Here is a 23,529-nt window from a genome sequence, read left to right on the forward strand (position 1 = left end):
ACTCAGCATTGTGTAAATGCGCCATTGGATAAAACCTAAATTAACAGAATGTCATTTAGGATAATACATTTTAACTTACAATAGAATCTCTAAGTGATGCTCTGCATGCATCAATTATCTCTGGAATGTTATAAGCCTTGGCTGCAAATGCAAGCATGCCTGTCGACAGAGTAAATAATGATCTACGCCTTGATGGAGGTAAAGAACCTGTTTGCGCAATCAGGAAAAGATATAAACACATAATTAAATAACATAAATCAAAGAGAAGCTTAAAAAGAAAAAATATGTAAAATCCTATTTCTGTAAGTTTGTAAGATAACAAGAGAAACAACCAGATGGACCAATGTCAGAGAACCTGACTCATGCTTAACAAGAATAATAAAGCTTTTTATATAGCTCCAAATTGACAGATTAGCAGCACTTTCAAAGTGTAATTATTTGCAATCAAGATATGTTAAACTAATTACAGAACACAAGTAGCAAAACCAGTTGGGATACAGAGGTTTCACAAATATGCACCTAAATGTATGGTGATTGCAAAGAGGAAGGGTGCATTTGCGTGAGTATCACAATATCATCCTACAACAGTGGATTTAACCACATATTTAGCTCTAGAATATTCTCAAAAACCAAAGACAAAGGGACAGAAAGAAAAACATTGATAACTTCTTGCACGTCTTTCATATAAATTCAATTCTATTTATGCTAAATTTGAATTGATGTGATTGTCAAGCAGTGAACATTTGATTATTTATGATACATGGCCGACAATTGTGAAATGCAGAATTTCATGAAATGACAGTAATACATGGATAATTTGTGTGTATGCTATTAATCCTTGTATTTGGGATGAGTAGAACATAATGACAGAAAACCACAATTATGTTTGATATTACTCTATGCAAAGTTACATATAGAAAACTTGGGCTTCTTTGAACATAAAATGAATGCAGAATTAGGAAGTATTAGTCCGTTCAGATAAAAGAATGGTTCCAGGCTTACAAGGGCCAACGCTTTATCAAAACTACCTATATTAGCAAGGATTGCTTTCAATATGCCAGTCAAATAAACTTTGATCTCCAATTCTCTCTTTGTTTTTCCAAAATGTATTTACTTCATGAATCACTTGGATATATAAAAACTGGAATCACCAAAGTTTAAACCAAAGATAGCATATACCTATGCACAAAGGGCAAGTAAGAGGCGAATGGATTAAATAAATATATCAATACAACCTGCACAACGCACACAATAATTTGGCACAGGATCAACCACCCTGCCAATGATAATCATTTTGCTTTATGTCCGAATTTATTGATATTCCTCCAGTCCAAGATGTCACAATCAAACTCAGGGATGCATTCTAGATGCATGGGTTCAAATTGAAATGGGTGGAAACCTCTGACATATTTTTCAATGAAATTTTCAATTTTTACCCGAGCTTCATTGTTTTTATTTGAGCATATAGGTGAGAACCTGTGACTTGAATTACATCTAGAGCTTCCCATTGTTTTCCATCGGATAATAGTGTTTGTTACGGAAATTCTAATATCTATATTGGCTTTGCCAGAAAGCTATGCATACTGTAGCAGAAAGTCATTTGTCTTGGGAGAATAGTGTTCTAAAGAGGCTTCATTGAAGGGAATTCTTCTATAATGACTTTAGCGATACAGCTTCTCCAGTACAGTGAGATGCATTGACTTCATATTCTTAAATGGAATATCTTATCTCGCTGATTCGAAAAGATATAGTTGTTTCTCTCTGACACAGGCAAGGAGAGAGAATCCCCAAAGGAGATGTCTGACCTTGCAGCCAGATTAAACCACAGTGGAAATGCCAAACAAACTAACAAGCAATGAACATCAAAAGAAGAAGTATCACTAGATTATCTTAATAGTTTCCCCCTCTCCCCTAAGGTCTTCCATTATAAACCAATCCACAATCTATTTGATATTTGATAATCCTTTGATTCTGCTACTTCTCTTCCCAAATTATTAAAACGCTAATCTCCCTCTAAAATTACTACCAAGTAAGAGTTATTATCATTTGCTTTTGGGTGTAAGCACTCTTCAGTTACCAAACAATTCAACATTCTTAACTGCATTGACTAAATGATTTTTCATCAACGGTTGGCACAATGCAAATATCAACTATTTGCATTTGGGTGTAAGCACTCTTCAGTTAGCAAACAATTCATCATTTTTAACTGCATTGACTAAATGATTTTTCATCAATGGTTGGCACAATGCAAATATCAACTATTTGCATTTGGGTGTAAGCACTCTTCAGTTACCAAACAATTCATCATTCTTAACTGCATTGACTAAATGATTTTTCATCAATGGTTGGCACAGTGCAAATATCAACTATTTGCATTCGAAACTGCAGGATTCTTCTTCCATGTCTTCCTCAAGTAAAAAATTCAACAGAAAAACTTTGCAAGTCTTGCATCATAGCTACATGAGCTCCATATTGGTTTGCTTCATTTCAAAGACTTTTTAATAGTTTTATCATACCCCACATGACATTGACCCACATATATTACATATCAGCTTGACATTCAAGTTTTAATTAATGATCCATAGGGAAAGCTAGATGCACTTAGCCACCTTGTGTTAAATCCTAACAAGGGATACACTCTGGGCTTCACTCTTTCCTACAAAATAGAATATACACAAATCACAACATATTCTTATGGCTACAATTCATTTACACCTCTTTTAGTGAAAATCTTATTTCTTAATAACATGTTTAAGAAAGCAATGTATACATTTTTTTAATGCACTAGTGCTTGCAGATAATTTCCTACGCAATAACTTGGCGATGCTTGTCTTCAACACAGTTACATATTCCACTATTGCTTATGGATATTGTGTGGGCCTTGACTAAGAAGCTTTAGCAAGTATTCCATTATAAATCAAACTCTTTTTAATACAGTCACATAATTTTAATTGACAACTCTTTTCCTAGAAAGAATTTTTAAGCTCTTTTTAATTTTCAATTTACATATTGAGATCATTTTAATGATTAAGCATGTGACAAGGTAGATACCAATATTTCGCACCTTCTTCATTGAGCCTCACTAGGTTTACTCATTCTTGTATTCAAAGACTATCTTGTGCTTCCATTCCATAGATTCTCAATCAGTTGAATTCCTTGTTTTTAACATTCCTTACAATCCCTACTCAGCTTCCTTCCCTAAAGGATTAGACCAATAAGAATTGTTGAGGATATACAATATTGACAGATTTAGATCATGTGACTTTCTTCCCCACATCCTCTCAATCTCAAGATGACTTTATAGATTGAATATTTCTTAAAGATTTTGCATCACAACCTCTTTCAACCAAACCATCTCTAGCATCTTCTTTGACATGCCTTAAGGATTTCCCTAAATGAATTAAAGATTCGGTCACAATAGTTGAGCATTGTGCACATTAGAGTATATCTCATCTTTGTTTCTTCAAGATATGTTGAATGAAGATTAAGCATTCTCAACCATCCAAACTACAATGAAATTTGAGGAACGAATCATTGTCTAACTACATACCCAAGAAGTTCATTGTCCCCTTTGTCTTACTACCCCAACTAGGATGTTTTCAAAGATAATCAAGTTAACAATGGGTACACTGGACAACAAATTGATTAGTTCCTTTGTGCACACCTCAAGTCTCGCAAGTGTTAGAATCTGTCATTGGGTATAATTAATACAACACATGGGCAAAAGTTATTGACACAGAATTCATCATGTGTGCAATGAAGTAACCCCAACCATCACTCTCATTTGAGGTCTTTTCAAATTTTATTTTTTTGGTTGCAGGCCCGTCTAGTTCTCCTCGCATGTAAATAGGAGCAGGCACTCAATACAAATTTGGTAATTTCCTTTCTACCTGTGGTGGTTTATCGATCTTGGGTGTTAAGTGTTAATTTCATATGAATCAGATTTATCTATACTTGAGTAGTAAATATATCTTGATTTATATTCCTTTTGAATATAGCTATGTAATTATCCTTATTTAAATAATATAACTCTGCAATTTTGATTCTGTCTGAGACGAGTAGTTTGAGCACAAATTTGTGATAAGAACGTTATTGTTTCTGCAATAAACACTGTCAAAGACTTACAAATGTTGTGTTCTGTTCAATGTTTCACTGCAAAACTTTACACCGATATATAAAGGGGGACGGGGAGTCACATCCCATTGGGTACGTGACTTCCACGTCAGTACTCATAACAACATATAATTGTGCCTTTTAAGACAGTGACTTGTTAGTCAGTTGAGATTATATTTGATCAGTTGACTATAAAGTAATATTATTACTATGCAATTAATCAGATTTGAATATTAAATTTCAATAGTATTTATGAATATATGTGTGTGAGTGTGTTTTATTTATCCCCGATGGGAGTGACTCCAGCGTGGAGTCATGTCCTATTGGGTGCATGACTTCCACGTCACTACTCATAACAACATATAATCATGCCTTTTCAGACAGCAACTTGTTAGTCAGTTGGGATTATACTTGATCAGTCAAATTATGAAGTAATATCATTGCTTTACAATTGATGAGATTTGAATTATCAATTTCAATTTTATTCATGAATGAATATGTGTGTGTGTGTGTGTGAATGTATTTTATTTATTCCATAATAATATTATATATATATATATAGAAAAGGTATATTTATATAACATATATATACATATATTTTCATGAATATATATATATATATATATATATATATATAATTTATTCCATAATAATATTATTTATATAAATATATATATATGAAAAGGTATATTTATATAACATATATATACATATATTTTCAATGACATTTTATCCGACTGAACTATATCTCTAACACTCCCTCTTAGTCTAGAAGGATGAATATATGAATAGATATTACCTTGATATAATATTAAGAATGACAAGTTTTAAGGATATCTTTGGTCAAAAAATATCCACCACTTAGATATCATCTCATGTTATCAAGTAATGGCCTCAAAATATCAAGTCACGTGATATTCACCAAGTACTCAAAATATGTCCATAGATAATGTATCCTCAATAATACTTACCATAGAAACATTCATGGTCTATTTAAGGAACTTAATCCACCATGCAAGATATCATCTATCATGATCTGCTTAGACATCATAAGATGTCCATCACAATAGAAGGCCATAATCTGTTTAAGTAACTTAATCCACCATGCAAATTATCATCTATCATGATCTTCTTAAACATCATAAGATGTCCATGACAATAGAAGGCCATCGTCTATTTAAGGAACTTATTCCACCATGCAAGTTATAATCTGTCATGATCTGCTTAGACGTCATAAGATGTCCATCATAATCGAAAAATTAAGTTATTAAATGATGTCACCTTCCAATAACATTTACAAATACAAGTGATAATCATTTGAAAGTCATCACTTCCTCATGATGTACACAAGGCCCAAAAAGTAATGAAATAACTTAAATATTTTCGCCAATACAAAAAAACAAATAAGTTGAGACTCTTTCTCAACAATTACAATTATATCAAGTTTATCATGGAAGTGTTTCATCTTTATTTTTGCAAGAGGTTTGGTGACGATGGTAAAGAATAGTGAACTCCCTCTTAATCCAATATTTAACAAATTTTAGGGATATTTTGAAGTTCTTTAGAATACAAGTTTCTCTGAATCCAAGTGTGGATTGCAAACTTCAGCAAAGGAAGCTTGATGTGTAAGTATATCAAAACAGTTTGTTGCAATGTGCCCATAGTTGTCACATCTATAACATTGTACTTTACAGCAGTCTCTTTGTTTCTTGAATGATTGTTTACTATTTGAGTACTTGCCCTTTTTCCTTTTCAACTTAGTGGTGAGAATCTGAATGTCTTCATTTGTGCATTCCATACCGATTCCCCTAGCTATTAACTTACACTCTTCTTAAATGCAGTTAGCTTTTGCACAATCAAATTCAGGGAGCCTGGAATTAGTACTTATTCCTTGTCTAAAGTTTTCTCATAAAATAGGGAGTCCATTTAATGTTACCATAGTTAACTCTCAACTTTCATAGATGTGACCACTTGTTGAGAGTTACTTTCTTGATTCTGTTATCCTCATAAAGTATGAGGTGATGGTCTCTCCTTTATTCATCTTAATATTAGAGTTGATTTTTAAAAGTGAGGATCCTGCTAGTGTTGTTGATCTAAATATGTTTTCGAGAGCTTTGAACATATCATATGCAAAGTCTAACTTTGTGATAATAGGTAGAAGATGATCTTTTACTCTGTACACTAATGATTGCATTGTTTTCTTGTTGTTTGTTTCCCATTTGACTCTTTTCGTCATTCTCTTTAGGTTTAGGATTTTCTACAATTGTTTTTAACTTGTGCTTTTTTAGTATTAGCATCATTCGCAGATTTCAAGCTTCAAAATGAAGCACGTTCAAGTCTGTATTCAAACCTCATGTCATTTACCATTTTGATACATACAAGAATTCAAAATTTAGGTGTATATCAATTTTCCAATAAATCTTTCATTTTGTGTTCCTTGCAAGCAGATAGACCCTCCAAGAAACAAGCTTGATCAAACAACACATTGTCCTCATTCTGATCACAATCATGGTCAAATTGTCAACCAGATCATTAGCTTCATTAAACATGTCATATAATGAAGTCCTTAATTAGACTGAGCATAAAAAAATCACCTCCAATTTTTACGAAGTTTCAATTCATGGTAATTTTCTTCTGTGCAGCACAAATATGAGGCAACGGGTCCCATTCTAAAATCACATTGTCAAGGTTTTCCTTTGTGCAAAGGAAAATTTAGGGTATTACATTTATAGATATAGATATAGATATACCCATAGCAAGCCATTTTAAGCCCCTTAGAAATGAACTACCATGCCTACAAACATAAACTTACACCTGAATCAGCAATACAGCACTCATGTGACAAATCACTTTTATTGCTTCCCTGAATGACAAATGAGTAAATTCTGTTGTGCCTTTCTAAGCCTTGAAACCTTTCATGAAGGGTTCGATTTTTGCTGCAGCTTTGATTATATGAACTCCATGCCCTATAATGGGGACGGAGGTGAGACAATTAAGGTAGTATGCACCAAAAAATCATAAAACAAGAAATCTAAATCTGTAGCTGATAATGCGTATAGATCTTCAACCCGGAAATCTAAATCATTTATAGATAATAAGCAGACATGTTTACCAGATTAACAAGCTTTCCATTGAGCTTTCAAATAATATCATAAAACCTTAATCAATCATCGTCTGTTCATATTACGTCATTTTATTTTATCCTGGTGATTAATGCAAACAATTTAGAAAAGGCTACAGTTATTCCAACTGTACTGTTTCAGAATCACTAGAAGCAATAGATGAATAGAAAAGGTTTGAAAGTTGTAGAATATCATGCCATATACACAAAGTTAAGGCACCATAAGAAAATTATGCTGAAAACTTTCTGAAGCTACTTACTAGTTGGATCAAGTGATATAACCCTTAGAGATAAAGCGAGTTGAAAAGATCGGATGATAATGGAATGATTTGAATTCTGCAAAGCAAGGCATCATCAAAAATTAATAAAATGACTCTCGCGTATTGATGCAATTCAAATGCAAGCAAGCATAAGAATTAGAGAAAATAAAAAACAAAAGCTTAATTTCACATTCCAATACAAGCAAGTTCCAACACAAGGAAATATAACTCATTAATTAGCATCCTGTTTACACGGTACTCTGCTGAGGACCATCCAAACTAATCTGATTAAAATTACACAAACGATTTGTTCAGATAATATTAATCACTGTCTATCATTCTCTGTCATCTTTTACATCTTTGAAAAGATGACAAGAAGTGAGGGTGTGCTATGACAAATTAATATTATTGAAATTTATCACTTCAAAAATATTATGTGGTGTGTTTCTTAATTTTAAATATGCTAGCTATTGGCATAAAAAATGACTATGATTTTAAACATATGATACAGAGAGCAAAGTCAATCTTTGAAATCTTGTGTAACATCTCCTTGAAATGGGATTAAATAACAAACAAATTATAATCATATTAGAAATATATAAAAATGAATTAAAAATAGTTAATTTTTATTTAAGTTCAACAAATGGTCAAGAGGCATGTGAAAATTCTCCCTTAAACGAGAGGTATAAAAGGGACAAAGAGAACTTCATTTGGGGGGAAAAAGGGAGGAAGGAAGAAAGGGGAGCATAAGAGTTAAGCGAGGATAAAGGGAAAGGAAAGAAAATGAAGTAACATTCAAAGCTGAAAGGTTGTGACTTTTAAAAAGGGCTGTGACTCTTCAAAAATTATAAAGCATTGTGTCTTTTGCAAGGACTTGTAATTGTGAATGGTTCTGAATGTAACATTACAAAAGGGTTGTAATTATAAAGGGTTGTGAAATTTTTAAAGGATTGATATAATGAAGCGTTGTGACTCTTACCAAAAGGCAAACATGATGAAGCAATGTGACCTCTCCCTCACATGAGCAGATGTAAAGGAGAATGATCAAATAAAAATGGAGAAAGGGGAGTAGAGGGTATCTAGAGAAGATCCGGAGTAGAAGTATAAGAAAGGATCTGAAATAAGAATTGAGAAAAAAATAAGAAAATAAGATATGTACATCTAGAAGAAAAGATCGGTAGATCTTATATGGTATATGTGCAGATTTGAGATGTAATAAAGACACATTTGAGAACTACAAGAAAGGAAGTGAAAGGGGCCACAATTATTGTCAAACACATGTATCGTTTGTAATGTCCCTTCACGATTGCCAATTACTTATTCCTAATGCAAGGATAACAACTCATTTGTATGGTGTAAGAGGGTGGATAACGTACGGTAAAGCTAGACCATACAACTTGGAGAGTGTTGAAGAAGCCCACATGGTGAGGGAACCCGTACAGTGGTGGCAGCTTGTGTTGAGGACCGTATGGTAGGGGCATTTGAACAGACAAACAGTGAGGAGGAAGATGGGTATACAGTGCAGCGGTGAGATGGAAGTTGGATGAAAGGTGTTGGAGGTGGTTGTTCAGCAGTCATACGGTCAAGTAGAAAGGAGAAGCATACAATGGGATGGAGGATCGGTGGAAATGAGTAATTATTGGGTGGGGTACAAACCAATAGTCAATACCTTCAAAATTTTGTGCTTTAATGCTAATGGTTTCTACGGGATCAATAATAATCGCACAAAACAAAAGAGAGTTGAATGCAAGGAGCCAATGAATGCCACAAATTATGTTACTGACAAAGATAAATAGACTTGTGTAATGAATACAAAGATGTCAGCTCAGATTTGCAAGATCTGAAGCAAAACCAGCTGTGCAAAATAGGGTGGGATGAATCTCGGCAAAACTGTACTAGCAAATAGGGAAGGTCTTTCACTTCTAAAATGGTGAAAACAAGAAGAACCCCAACTAGAATTCGCAGAACGATAAATAATTCAAATCACATGAGAAATACATCCTACACATCGACCAGAAATACCCATTAGATAAACTTTCGAGGGTGTAGAAAAAGAGCCGACACGACAACAACTACACCTATGGTAAATAAAAAATATGGGCCTAAGATATAAATTATTTGATTGAGACCCCAAATACAAATATTACTGTTTTATTTTATTTAATAATGGGGATATTACAGTCCTCCTATGGTAGGTAAATTTGCATTATGAGTAATTAAAGTAATAGTTAGGAAGTTATACCAAGAGTTGCATCGGTCTGCATTTTAACCAACTCTGGCACTATATGTAGTACACCATGGAATAGGATGGTACGGTAACTTTTGGAACTATTCTAGCACAGGTATGTAACTTGACATGGTATATTCAATAAAAGACATATTTTACCAATTGTGCATCACTCCAATTACTTAGATAGATGTGATGATAATGTTATGAAATATAGACATTTCATATTTTGCTGGTAACAATCTACTATACTGGCATAAACATTTTTAGTGTCGTTGCCTAAGTAGAACCCTGGGTACAGTACAATAGAGGGAAAAAGGATGCATGTACAATGGGTCGAACCTTCAACCAATAGGCAATGATTACAGAAAGTGACATTGAGGAGGAGGAAGTGACGAGAGAGGATCAATTGACATAGGACCTTGCCTAAGCGTGGGAAGTAGTAGTTGACGAGTACGTATGGCAGGAGGCGAAGTAGAGGGCTCTCCCCACCGATACGATACATATTGTGCTCGCGATGAACAAGGTTGTGTGTGAGTTCTAGGAAACCTTCCAAGACTACTTGCACGGAGGCTAGTAGCAGAGGAAGAACGGAGAGAGGCAAACCTGAGAGAACAATTAAGGCAACAAACATTGCAATAGTTCTATCAAAGAAGTTGGAGAGAGGGCAAGCCAGAGATACTAGTAACCATAGAACAAACCCTCAATGGAGACATCTAGGAACTATAGAGGAAACTACCACCTCTACATTTAATACCCCTCCTTCAAAACAAGGACAGAAGATGCAAGAAGGACGTTTCATTGGAAATCACTACGGAAGACATAAAGAAGGCATTGTTAGTACACCAACAAGAAGAGAAGAGGCATAGACTATACGACTAGACCCAACGAGTACAGGAACCAAGGCGTACTCTTGACGAGGACAACGAACAAAACTTGTACAGTTAAGTAGCGATATTGTTTGAAAGTACGGTAAGAGGAATTGAAAGACTAGTTATTTCGGAAGCACCCATCATAGGGTATACCAAACTAGAAACCCCAAGAAGGTGGGAATCCCACTTCCACCCAAGCAGATGAAGGAACAAGCACGAGAACACAAATATTCTACAAACACTGGGAGGAGGAGAGGAACAGGAGCAAGAGACCTTTGGAGGCCAAGAGGGGGAACCTCTGTAACAAATTAACAAGAGGAAAATACCAAACACGCTAGATAAACAAAAACTTCCTAAGTTCATAAGCAAGGGATCAGAATATCCCATAAGGCACTGTAAGACATGCATCACCATTTGGGAGGCAAGGGGGCAAGATGACAAAGACTATTGGTTGAAAGCCTTCCCTGCAACCCTGTGGGGGTGGCAATTGACTAGTACACAGATTTGCCAGATACTAAAAAAGCCACATGGGAGGCTCTAAGAAAATCCTCTGAGGCAGAATTCAAATTGTTAAGGGGCGATGATAAGGTGGCAAACAAAATATACAACACTCGCCAAGGACAAAATGAAAGCGTGTGGGTATACCACTGGAGATTAAAGGAACTGATAAAGAAATTGGACAACAAACCAGCGAACGAACTGAAGAAAAGGTGGTTCATAAACAGCTTACGTCCCTCCATCTAGAAGAAAATGAAGGTGGTTCCTCCATCTAACTACAAAAAGGCTTGCTACAGGGCTATGGATATTGAAAGCGAGGATAAAACATCAAGAAGTAAGAAGAAGAATATTGATGCCAGCAGCGAGGAACAAAGTGATGGGAATTAAAAACAATACAAGCCCTCCACAAGGACATGATGCAAATGATGAAGGAAATCAAAGGGCAAAATGAAGTCAAAACCAGCAAGGAAGTATGGTGTACGGAATGTCACAAGGAGGGACATACAAAGGCCACTTGCCCAAAGAACTTGTTTTGCGGCATCTGTCAAGTAATAGGACACTCTCTGAAGGAATGCCTGTATAACTTGAAGGTACAAAGTGCACAAGTACTCCTCACAGGAGAACAATCTACACCCCCCACTACTCGTCCAAGGAACACAAATTTTGATGCTTCTCCAAGAGGATACCGGAACACAAGAGTAGAGCATTTATTGATTTCGATGTCTCCATTTCTGGATCGGATCTGCATTTAATATACATGGAAGAGACATTCCATGAGCGGACATATCTCCACAAAATGGAGGCATAGCCATTCATGAGATATCTCATGAATCGTGCCTTTTTATCTTTACCAAACACCCAATCTCTAATCGAGGTTTGTTACTTAATGATAAATGTTTACCAAGTTCGATATGTATTTGTCTTGCACAAACAAGTAACATCCAATCTGAAAATGATCGCTAATAATGCTCAATCAGGATCCTATATGAAACATGAAATGCCAATAATCTGCAAATAATAACCTCTAAATGCAGATCAATAATATAGTTGGAATATAGTAGATTTTGATCAGTTATATGAGTGATCATTGATTCCAAAATTTAATGCAAATGATGACATGAATATATATACAATTAAACATAATGTGTGTATGCATATGTCAACATATTGACATCTATATAGACACACACCTATTATCAAATCAATCATCATTCCTATATCTGACCAAAGCTACCATTTGTTCAACAGTTGCATTTGAGACAAGTATTGCAAAGGTTGAGAGAAGAGAATAAGTTGATAAACATCAAGAAATGTAGTTTTGTGAGAGATGAGATAGTGTACATGGGATTTGTGATACTTGCACATGGCTTAAAGATAGATCCTAAGATGGTGAGTGCAATTATTGAATGGCCTACACCTGAAAGCATTGCAGAGGTAAGATCATTTCATAAATTGGCTAGTTTCTACCAAAAGTTCATTAGGAATTTTAGTTCAGTTTATATCCCTGTGACTGAGACAATGAGAGGAGATAGGAAGGATTTCAAGTGGACAAAGGCAGCACATAGAAGTTTTCAATTGTTAAAACAAAAGATGACTGAACAACCAGTGTTAGCCCTACCTGATTTTACTAAGGTATTTTATGTTGATTGTGATGCAAGTGGGAATGCAATTGAACCAGTCAGCGAGACGATGAATGATGCAAAGCGAAGTTATTCAGTGTATGATCAAAAAAATTTTGCCATAGTTCAAGCCTTGAAGAAGTGGAGACATTACTTGTTGCCTATGGAGTTTGTGTTGTATACAGATCATGAAGCATTGCAGTATTTGAATAGTCCAGGTAAGTTCAACCAGAGACACATGAGATGGGTTGAATTCTTGCAAAGCTACACAGTTGAATTCCACCCACAAACAAATAGACAGAGGTAGTGAACAGAAGTTCAAGGAACTTGTTAAGGCGTTGGGTTCAAGAGAAAGTTGGAAGTTAGGATTTGTTGCCCACTTAAGCAGAGTTTACATATAATAAATTAGTGAAAGGGAGTATAGGGAAGACACAATTTGAGACTGTTACAAGGATGAATCCTAAAGGAGTATCAGAATTGAGAGACATTAGTCATGAAGGTAAGAGAAGTGGAAAAGAAGATGAATTTGTAGAACACGTGAAATTATTACATGATTGGGTCAAGCAGCATTTGGAAGATATAAACTTAATGTATAAGGACAAGGCAAATGAGAAGAGGATACCAAAGGAATTTCAAGTTGGAGATGAAGTGATGGTATATTTGAGGAAGGGAAGATTTTCAGTTGGAACATACAATAAGCTAAAGATGAGGAAGTTTGGATATTGTAAGATCTTAAGGAAATTCGATTCAGGTAATACAAAAGAAGATGAGTTGCCAGAAGATATGGATATATCACCTATATTCAATATTGCAAAACTAAACAAGTACCATGAAGCAGAATCCAATGATGATAGTGGATCAGGCTTGGAGAATCAATTTCCTAAAAAGAAATTGGTTGAGATTGGAGACATTTTGGGTTGCATAGTTGGTAAGAACAGACAAGTTCAAGATTCTTCAGGCATTTCTCGAGTTGAGGTAGACCTTATTGGTTTTCCTTTAGCCCCAGTAAAGTGAGAGACTCACTTTCAAATAACCCTAAGTGTCTGATGTAGGAACTCACTTTCAAATAACCCTAAGTGTCTGATGTAGGAACATCCTTGTATTCATGACAATCTTGCACCAACCAAAAATATTTGTTTTCAGTTACTCCTGCTTAAAGTCAGTTTTGTGTATCTTTCACCATTCTTTTGAGTCAGCTCATTATCTCTTGCAGACCTTATGGCACATTCCTGAAATCATATTTGATCAATGTTTGGCTTCTCGTCTCAATCTATTTCTTCTTAGTGGAGATCCCTTGGAATCTCATTTGGACATGTTTGTTCTTCACGTTTAACAACTAGCTGAAGTTTCAAATCTTGCAAAGCTTTGTGGCTCATGTCACAATGTTCCTAAGCTCTTGGTCGGCCTACCTATTGATTTGCACTTCATTTCAAATATTGATGGAGTTCTTTATGAGTTGGGTCCTGTCCTATATTTGGTATTACATCAACAAAAGGGATGGCTAAATATAAAGAACGTCCTTATATAATCAGTAACTAACAATTTCAAAACAAGCTTTATATGCTTGCTTAAATTTTTCTCAAATAATAGTGATTGATGAACCAAATTTCAAAACAAAGCTATGGTTGAATCTACTTGTATAATACAAAAATGAACTAAATTGTTACTTATGCACACTACACAAATTTTCTTCAGCAGGTTTTACATGTAAACAAAATGGTGAAAACAATCTAGACCTATCTTTTTCATCTCAAAGGTTATTGCACAAGCCAGGAAGAACCCTATCTCACTATGAGCATTTTTGTTAAGCATCTAAAACACAATACTATATACTAATTAAAGCAGCGATTAGCAGAATCATATTAACAAACACATTAGAATTAAACAAAGAACACAATATCAAAGACAACAATAAACTACTCATGATACTCAAACAAACAATATACCAAAAGCATGCTGAACTACTCTAATGGATAGAAGCTAATAGTAATACAAGTTAAACACGGATCTTTTTTATTGCTAGCCTGACCAATTCTCAAACCTAAACTAGGAGAATCTAACTCCTTAACTTAATAAAAACTTTTGCAGAATAAGTCTAGAACAAAATCTAAATTTTTATCTCTGTTCTCAAAATGCTTATTTATAAGCTTTCAAGAAGAGGTGTTTTGAAATAATTATATTATAATACTCTCACAAACAAACACCAGAAAATAACTATGTCCCACAACATTTCAGGGATGAGAACAAGCAGGTAGTAGAGGTGTGTTTCTGGGACATATCCTAAAGAGTACTACAGGGGACGACAATATACAGATTTTTATATGTGTGTGTATGTGTGCACATTTGTCTATGCATACGTGCATGTGTGTGGGTGTTAGGGGGTGTTTCCTGGCATTTCTTGCAGCTTTTTTTAAATTGGGGACAATAGGGGGCCTCCACTTTTCGTCACACTATCCCCGAAATATTTCGGGGACAAAAACAAGTCCAGAAATGAGTCCCTACGTGAACATAGAAAAATAACCATATACTCATCCTTGAGAACAGATAGTATAACAACTTTTAAAGCAATATAATCTTATAAGAAACAATGAAATACAAAGGCCTAAAAACAAGCTCATTTCTCTCTATGAAAATATAGAACTTTTTGTCACCTAAGACTTTCAAGAATCCAAAATGACTGACTGTCAAACATTCTCAAATCCTAAAAGTTGGCTTACCTTATTTAGGACTTGCTAAAAATGTTGTTACTCTATCCATTGATAGGAAACTGAGTGCAAAATCTGATAATAACAATATTTTTGAAAAAGGTATTGAAAAAGTGACTGTCTAAAAATAGCAACTTTCTGAAAAAGGAGAATTAATATTTTGGCTTTTCTCCTCATTCATCAAAAATGCATACATCTTCAAGTAGATTTTCTACAATACATGAAAGAAGTGACCATAAGATTGTGCCCAACATTTGAATTTGAATTTTCCCAAGTACCAAACCTGTCTATAGATAGACATTTTTCCCAAGATAACTTATCTAGGTACCCAAACTGAAAAACCAATCCTCACTGTAGTATATCCAATTGGTTTCACCCAACCGACTAGCAGGATCTATGCTTTGACACAATTCAGAGAACCCTTACTAATTCTGCCCCATTTTTTCTATTTTAGTTGCCTGACATTTTGTCAAACACTTTGCATGCAAGATATGATTTGTGATTTCTTGTTTTGTTTTTTATGATTGTTTTGAATACCAAAGAATGTCAGAACATGTACAAATGCAATAGCAAGATATGCATAAAACATAAACAACAAATCTCTCAATTAAAGACCACTTCATTTGGCTCAAATCAGGTTTAATATAAGTATGATGAAGTTACAACAACAAGATAGTTAGTTCAGATTTGAGGTCTATTACAAATCACAATGAATCCTCACATATCCAGAAGCAAGGATGGAAGCTCAATAGCTTGTCAATGGTACAGTCATAGTTTGCACACTCGGACTCGGAGAGTACTTGGTAAGCCCAAAATTTTCAACTCGGAAAAAACTCTGCATATACTCAACAAAAACTCAGGGAAAACTCAGCAACTCGGAAAGTACAAAAATTTAAAATCTCTTAAATAAACATATATGTTTTTTGTAGAATACATTTACAAAATTTATTAAATTAGTAATTGACATTTCAATAGAGAAAATGTGTAGATTATATAGCACTAAAATGATATGAAAAATGCCTCTAACCCAATGTTTTCCCTGTATCAACATTTTTACATACATTTTTTTACATCTATACATACGTGAGAGTTAAACTTGAGAGTACTCTCCCAGCAAAAAAACTTGAGAGTTACTCAGCAACTTTGAGAATACTAGGAGAGTTTGCAAACTATGGGTACAGTTGCCTCAAAATATGGCTACAATGGTTGATGAGACTAGTAAATGTCTTCAGATGTTCTTATGTAAATCACTGTCCCTCAAACCCTAGTAGAGCTCCTATGCAAACCCTTATGCCAAACTCTCGTGGAATAGTCCCATTATGATAAAATTATTATTCCACCTCCAAGGGCTTCCAAATCCAATACAAATCAAGTCGCCCTAGCTTGAAAAAATTTTAAAACCAACAAATAGAAAAATCAACCAGCTTTAGACTGAATCAGTTTTTGTTCACACGAAAGAGAAACTCCAATGGTTTCCATCCTTAGATTTCCTATAAATGAAAGTCAAGAGAGAAATTAAACAAAACTAAGCATACCAAATGACTCCCTCAAAACCCCTTTAATAATCATCCCTTGAAGTTATCAAAAACCTTATTTAAAATCCTCAGTTTTTTTAAAATTTAATATTGAACTTGCATATCGGAAATAACAATTAAGTGACCCCTTCATATAATTTCTTTATTAATATGATGTCACTTTAATATCCCTAGAACTCTATAAGTTGGCCACCCATTTGGCATAATACTTAAATACTTTATGGCAAAAATAGGGACATGTTCTAATAGGTTAACCTCCAAAATAATCGATGCTTAGAAAAGTGCAAAAATGGGGACATGCTTATGAAGGTGCAAAAATCAGGACATGACAAATGGGGTTTGGCATTCATAAAAATTCATCATCCTTTGTCAACCATCTAACATCACAACAATAGCTAATAGATTATATAGAGGGATACTTGATCTCCCTTTCTCTTGTATATGGATATCAATTGAGAAAAGTAGTCGTTCGAGGGTTAGGCTGAGTCATCATTTCCTTCTATCAATAGAACATTTGTTTGCATCTTTCCTCTTTTAGAGAACAAGTTTTTACCTATAGATTTGTATCCTTTACATCACTCGTGAGGTATTTTTGTACAAGTACCTAAAATGGAGTTCTTGTTAGGACAAAGTCTTGCATCTTACTATTTAATCATACTATCTAAGATGCAAATAAGAGGTGGTATATAACCTAATTAGCTTAAATTAGGTCTTATTCACAGTTACTTATTGCGTCTCATATCATAGGATTAAGACACTTATTATGATCTTAGGATATCTTGTTAGCATGAATGTTGATGATGTTCCTATGGAGAGTATCCTAGCATTGTTGGAGCATTGGAGAGATTGACAACATGACTATGTGTTGCATTCATGACTATGTTTGTCATTGATGTCAACATACTATCAAGATTAGCAGTAATAGATAGAGATTGAAGTCGTACAGGTAGAGTATTAAAGATGACGTCAAGTGCAGTTGGGGACGCGCTACAGTGTGTCTTGATGACATGGCTAAAAGTGTGTGCAGAAAGTTGAAGACTGGTGAGAGATATTTAAGATTTACATAAGAAAATTTGTAGAGTTCCTGATCTAGTACTTGGATTATATCTCCTAACAAGGATAGAATCTAGATAAACAAAGTTAGATAGAGGAAGATGTCTTGATGATGACGTCAATGAGTGCACGAAGTTCAAGATCGTACTTGTAACAAGTTGTGCAAACTGTGAGCCGACGGTGTTTTGTAATTATGAAAAGATGTATGTAGCATGTATCTTAATGAGGTCCTATTGTAATTGTAATTGTAATTGGGAAAGCCTCAAGGCTGACTCAATGAATTATTGAGGACATGTGATAAAGGAAAGTTATTTTCCTTGTGTTAAAATGGGTAACAAGATCAAGTATATGTGATAAGCGAAGAAGATTGGCTAATGCGAGCAAGCAATCAAAGGGATCACTGTGATGAGAGTTTAAAGATCTAGTATTCAGATGTGAGAAGTGTTTTGGTGCGGAAAAGGCATGATAAGAGGACAGACCAAGACTTTGAGTTGTTGAGATCAATTACATTTCTATTATTTTGAAAGGAATAATACAAAGGTTAGTTGCACAGTGAGTTAAATGGTCTTGCCCCTGAAGCTATTTGAACAGTGGGTCCCTTTGCCTTCTATAACTCCAACAAGGTTGGCACCACTCCTAACAGGTTTCGAATCTCCTCACAGGGATTCAAACGCTCCTAATAGGGACTAATATGTACTCAATTTATTTCATTGGCTACTAACAAAGTTCGTCTTCTTACAAGGAACTTGTATATTAGTACATCATTTTGTGGGTACCATCCCACTGGGATTTTCTCTCTGATCAAGGGTTTCCCTAGTTAACATATATGTTGTTAATTTGTATGTGTATCTTCTTATGGTTGCTGTTGTTATTGATCGCATGTTTAAGATTTAATAAGATTGATTAAAGTTATATTGATATGATAATTGATTCACCTCACCCCCCCTCTTAGTTATCGTGGTGGACTTTACTTTCTAACAATTGGTATCAAACATCATGTCTTTGAAGGAAAAGCTTAACGGCTTAAGGAGATCAATAGTGGGGCATTTCAAAAAAGAAACTCCTAAGTTTGATGGAGTTAATTTTGATATTCAAAAGATAGAGTTCCTTAGTGAAGAAGCTAATCCTATAGGATAATCATGAAGTTAGGAGTTCAAGAGAGAATACTTGATTATAATTATCATGAAGAAGCTAATCCTGAGAATGTTGAGTTGTTTTATGAGACTAAAAATGATTTGTCGAATGACATTCAAATTATGGAACAGAGAGAGGAACCAAGATCTGAACGTAGAGCAAGAATAAGAGTTGAGCCAATGACGCCGAATAAGAAATTGACAAAGAACCACCATGCCGATGTAATGTCCCCTCTCGGAATTGGTTTCTAATTTACTTCTAATTTCCAACTACGAGTTTCGAATTTACCTTGACTTTATATTGTATAAATATTGTGAATAATTGATGAGAACTTCAATTATATTTTACTATTATAAATATACAAAATTTATTGCCCAAAACAATTTATCCTCCCAAAGATATGCAATAAGAACATAATTATGTCAATAACAAGGCATATTAATAATATAGAATGACCAATTTAAAATGTCAGGTTTACTCTTATTTATAATTATCCATATTTAGTATTAGAACTTTGATTTATTTTGGCATCTAAATACCATTTCTTCCTTATCTTTAATTCTCACCACCTAAATTGCTTTATAAATGTATACTCCTTTCTTTTAATGGTTTCTTTTCACTTCAACATTGTGGCCTCGTTAATTTCGGCCTTGTCACATGTGATTGCCCTTATTTTAAGTGAATAAAGTATATGAGATGGTTCTATTTTATTTAATCCATGTACTTTCTTATGTTCCACGTACTCCTATCCAAAGAGAAGAGATTTTTTTTTTTAATAATATATTTCCAATTTCCTCTCTTCCTCTCTTGATATATGTCCTCCTTTATTGTTGGGTCGGATTTTTGTACATATGCGGATTCGACATTCGCTCAAAAAAAAATTGGGCTAGCTTCGGTTCATTTAGGGTTCGTTTGTACAAGTTTTTTTTTTAAAATAAAAAAAAATATTTATATATGTAAAAATATGCTGAAGCAAATAAGTTCATACACCACTATGCTAATATTAGAGCAATTTAGCAAAATACACCACCACATACATGAATGATTAAGTTCGAATGGTATGACAAAATGTCAACCATATCAAATTTTCAGTTCAAAAATTAAAACATATAATTTTTTAACTTTAAAAACAATATAAAAAAGATTATAAAATATATTTTAAAAATATAATATACCAAATTTATTTGGAGTATTTAAAATATACTAAAATAGTATTTAATTTAATTTAATAATAAAATATTAATGTTAATATTAAATCTAAATCAATTTAAGTTATTTTTTTAATAGAATTTTATAGAAATAAAATATTGTCAATTTTTACAAATGTTATTTACAAATATAAAAAGTATGTGATTTCATGAAACATATTAAACCTCAAAATATAACTTTAAAAAAATCTAAAACAAATTAAACTCAAGAGTAAAAATTTATTTTAAAAAACCTAAACTAGATCAAAAGTTGTCGTTGCGGACTCTCCAGCTCTGCTCAATCTACAATGATGTACAAGTCGATGAGCTCAAGTTTACTCTGCTCTGGCTTGTTGCGAATTGCTAAACAACAGATTTCCATTTGAACAAATTCATATTACAAAAGAAGTTGAAAAAATGGCGACATCAATGGAGTCACTCGCAGAAGAAATGCGTGTCCAAGCCACTACTCGCGGATGAATGAGCAAACTTCAAACTAAAGAGGGTGTCCACTTTAGTCCAGTTCGGGTCAAACCGAAAAAAATTGCGTTGAACAATGAAATTCACCCAAATGCAAACAAGCATTCGTCTCCCAACAAATTTGTCAAGAAAAAAACTGAATTTGCTTCGAATTTGAACCGACTTTGAATGAGGACCGAAGCAGCTATCGAATTTGGGGGTGAATGAGCGAATGCGATAACTTGGACGCTACATAATCCACCATGCCTCTTCCATAGTTAGACGGTCTCCGATAAATATGGGAATGGGTGATTTGGAGGGTAAATGCCACCTTATTTTGTGTGGCCCCCACCGACCCAAAGGTGGGTATATTAGTAATTACATATTTAAATTATTTGAATAGATAATAATAGTAATATTATTATATATTGTTTATTTATTATTATCTTGATTAAATGTTAATAATATATTATTGTTAATTACTCTTATTACATTATATTATTTTCACATTATATCAATGGATATAATATTATATTATATTAATTCTTAAATGTATTTAATAATAATTTATGTTAAAATGATGTATTTACTAATAATTTATGTTAAAATGATTTATTTAATATTATTTATTAAATTCAATTCTGTAAATGGAGGACATTACAATCCACCCTTCCCAAAAATGCTTTTCCTCAAGCAATTCAAAATTCCCTGTGAGTGATGATGTGCTATGTCAGTATCCAATTTAATGATCCTAAAATGGCAATTTCAACTTCAGGTTAGAATCATATTACATTAATAAATATAACTTATCATTTTAAAGATATATTATTATTCAATTCAAAAAAAGTTTCAAAAAGATAAGACTTATGTTGATATGTCGTAGTACTTGTGTTCTCCTCCGCTAAGTATTTACTTGCTCTGAGAATTCCATAATCAACTTGGACACTCACTAAGAATGCCTCTTGATCAAATATTGATGCTCACCAAGAATGCCTAAGCCATACTTGACATTCACCAAAAATGTCCCATCAAGTCTTGACGCTCACAAAGAAAATCTAAACCATCCTTTGACACTCACCAAGAATGTCCTTGATCAACTTGCGACAGTCACCAAGAACATCTAAACCATGTTTAGCACTCACTAAGAATACTGCTAGATCAAGCTCTAACACTCACCAAGAAAGTCCTGGATTGACGCTCACCAAGAACGTCAAAACCATATGTTGACACTCACCAAGAATGTCACAAATCAAGGTTTCTTATTATATTATTTGACAATAAATTAAATTTACATAACATATTAATTTTCATTTTAGTGTTACTATCTAATAAAATTCCCTAGTTTATTTCCATATTTAGGAATGAACCTCCTCAAATTCCCACTAGCTTTGTACTTGGGTATTTCGGATGTCAGCAACATTTTTCTTTATTTTCTTGTATGGTGTTTCTTCTTCTTGTGTTACTTCAATTCTATGCACTTGGCTCCTTTTCCCATAATTGTGTCCTTTTTTTTCATGGTTCTTTGCATCTAGAACATATGCCTTTCTTTATTGTTTCATCCCATCCTTGGCATCGATGCCTAAATGCCATTGTTCTTTACAAAAATAGCATTTCCTTCGCTTATCATCTTTCCTTGGTTCCTCACATCTATGTTGTATCTTATTCAAAACATTCTTGTCATTTGGATTATTTGATTCAAGCTTCTTGGCTTTTCTAATTGCTTCCTCTAAATTTTGGGGTTCAAGAGGCTTTACATAGATTTTAATGGAATCCTTAAGGCCTATAAATAGTTGAGTGAGTTGGCACTAGGATAGATTTGGAACCATTAGTAAATTCTTCCATTGTCCCTACTTGTTTGAGGTGAATTAACTCATGGAAGTACCATTCACAATCTCTTTGATCAAACCTACGCATTAATTTTTTGAGTGAATTCGTTGTAGGTGGTAATTTTTTTGAGTATTGAGGAATTTTGGCCATAGTGCCACCTTTTGTATGCTAATCCCCTTAAATAAAGTATGACAAACTTAATAGCTCCTGTTTCTGTCATAGGACTGTATGATAGATATGTATCTAACTTTTGCACCCATGATTGAGCAATTTCTTCTCCTAACCCATCATAACATGGTAATTTTACTTTATTTACTTTTTCCTGTAGGTCTTCATCAACATGATTTTCCTTTCTATTTTGAATGATTTTAGTTTCATAGTATTCTTTGAAGGGAATAAGTTGTCAAATGTTTGGGTCCAACTTCAAATATATTTGTGCAATTTCTTCCACACTATTTGTGGTTGTTTCTTCTTCTATAGCAGGTACTCCTCTTGAAATGAATAAAGGAAATGTATCTCATGGGACTGAACTTTGTGATGAGGGCTCATTTTCCTCATGATTCGAATGACAATCTCGCTATGGATGAGGTCTTTCATTCTGGCTGTTGTTGTTGCTTAATTTTTGTATATGGCTTCAAGTAGCAATTTATTGGAGTTTTCAATTCTTTCAAACCTCTCATTAGTTTGTTCCATAAAGTTTCTCAACTCTTGGGCTAGTTCCTTGGCCATCATTCATTTGATATGTAAACTAACCAAAATTCCATAGGATTATGCTCTGATACCACTGTAATGTTCCCTCTCGGAATTGATTTCTAATTTACTTCTAATTTCCAACTTTGAGTTTGGAATTAATCTTGACTTTATGTTGTATAAATATTGTGAATAATTGATGAGAAATCAATTATATTTTACTATTATA

General features: G+C 33.9%; 1 protein-coding gene across 2 annotated transcripts in view; it reads right to left on the bottom strand.

The window, feature by feature from the left end:
• LOC149561311 (protein SEMI-ROLLED LEAF 2-like) overlaps window positions 1-23,529 on the bottom strand; it is a 165,388-nt gene that overhangs the window by 12,530 nt on the left and 129,329 nt on the right. For both annotated transcript variants that reach the window (XM_089825066.1, XM_089825067.1), the window contains 2 exons: window positions 7,495-7,570; window positions 80-207 (listed from right to left, as the gene is read on the bottom strand). In XM_089825066.1, coding sequence (XP_089681192.1) covers window positions 80-207; window positions 7,495-7,570 — 204 coding nt within the window. The remainder of the gene's footprint in view (window positions 1-79; window positions 208-7,494; window positions 7,571-23,529) is intronic.

Source organism: Cupressus sempervirens, chromosome 4, assembly GCF_028749045.1.
Source record: "Cupressus sempervirens isolate cs-2001-9-10 chromosome 4, ASM2874904v1, whole genome shotgun sequence".
Taxonomy (NCBI): Eukaryota; Viridiplantae; Streptophyta; class Pinopsida; order Cupressales; family Cupressaceae; genus Cupressus; species Cupressus sempervirens.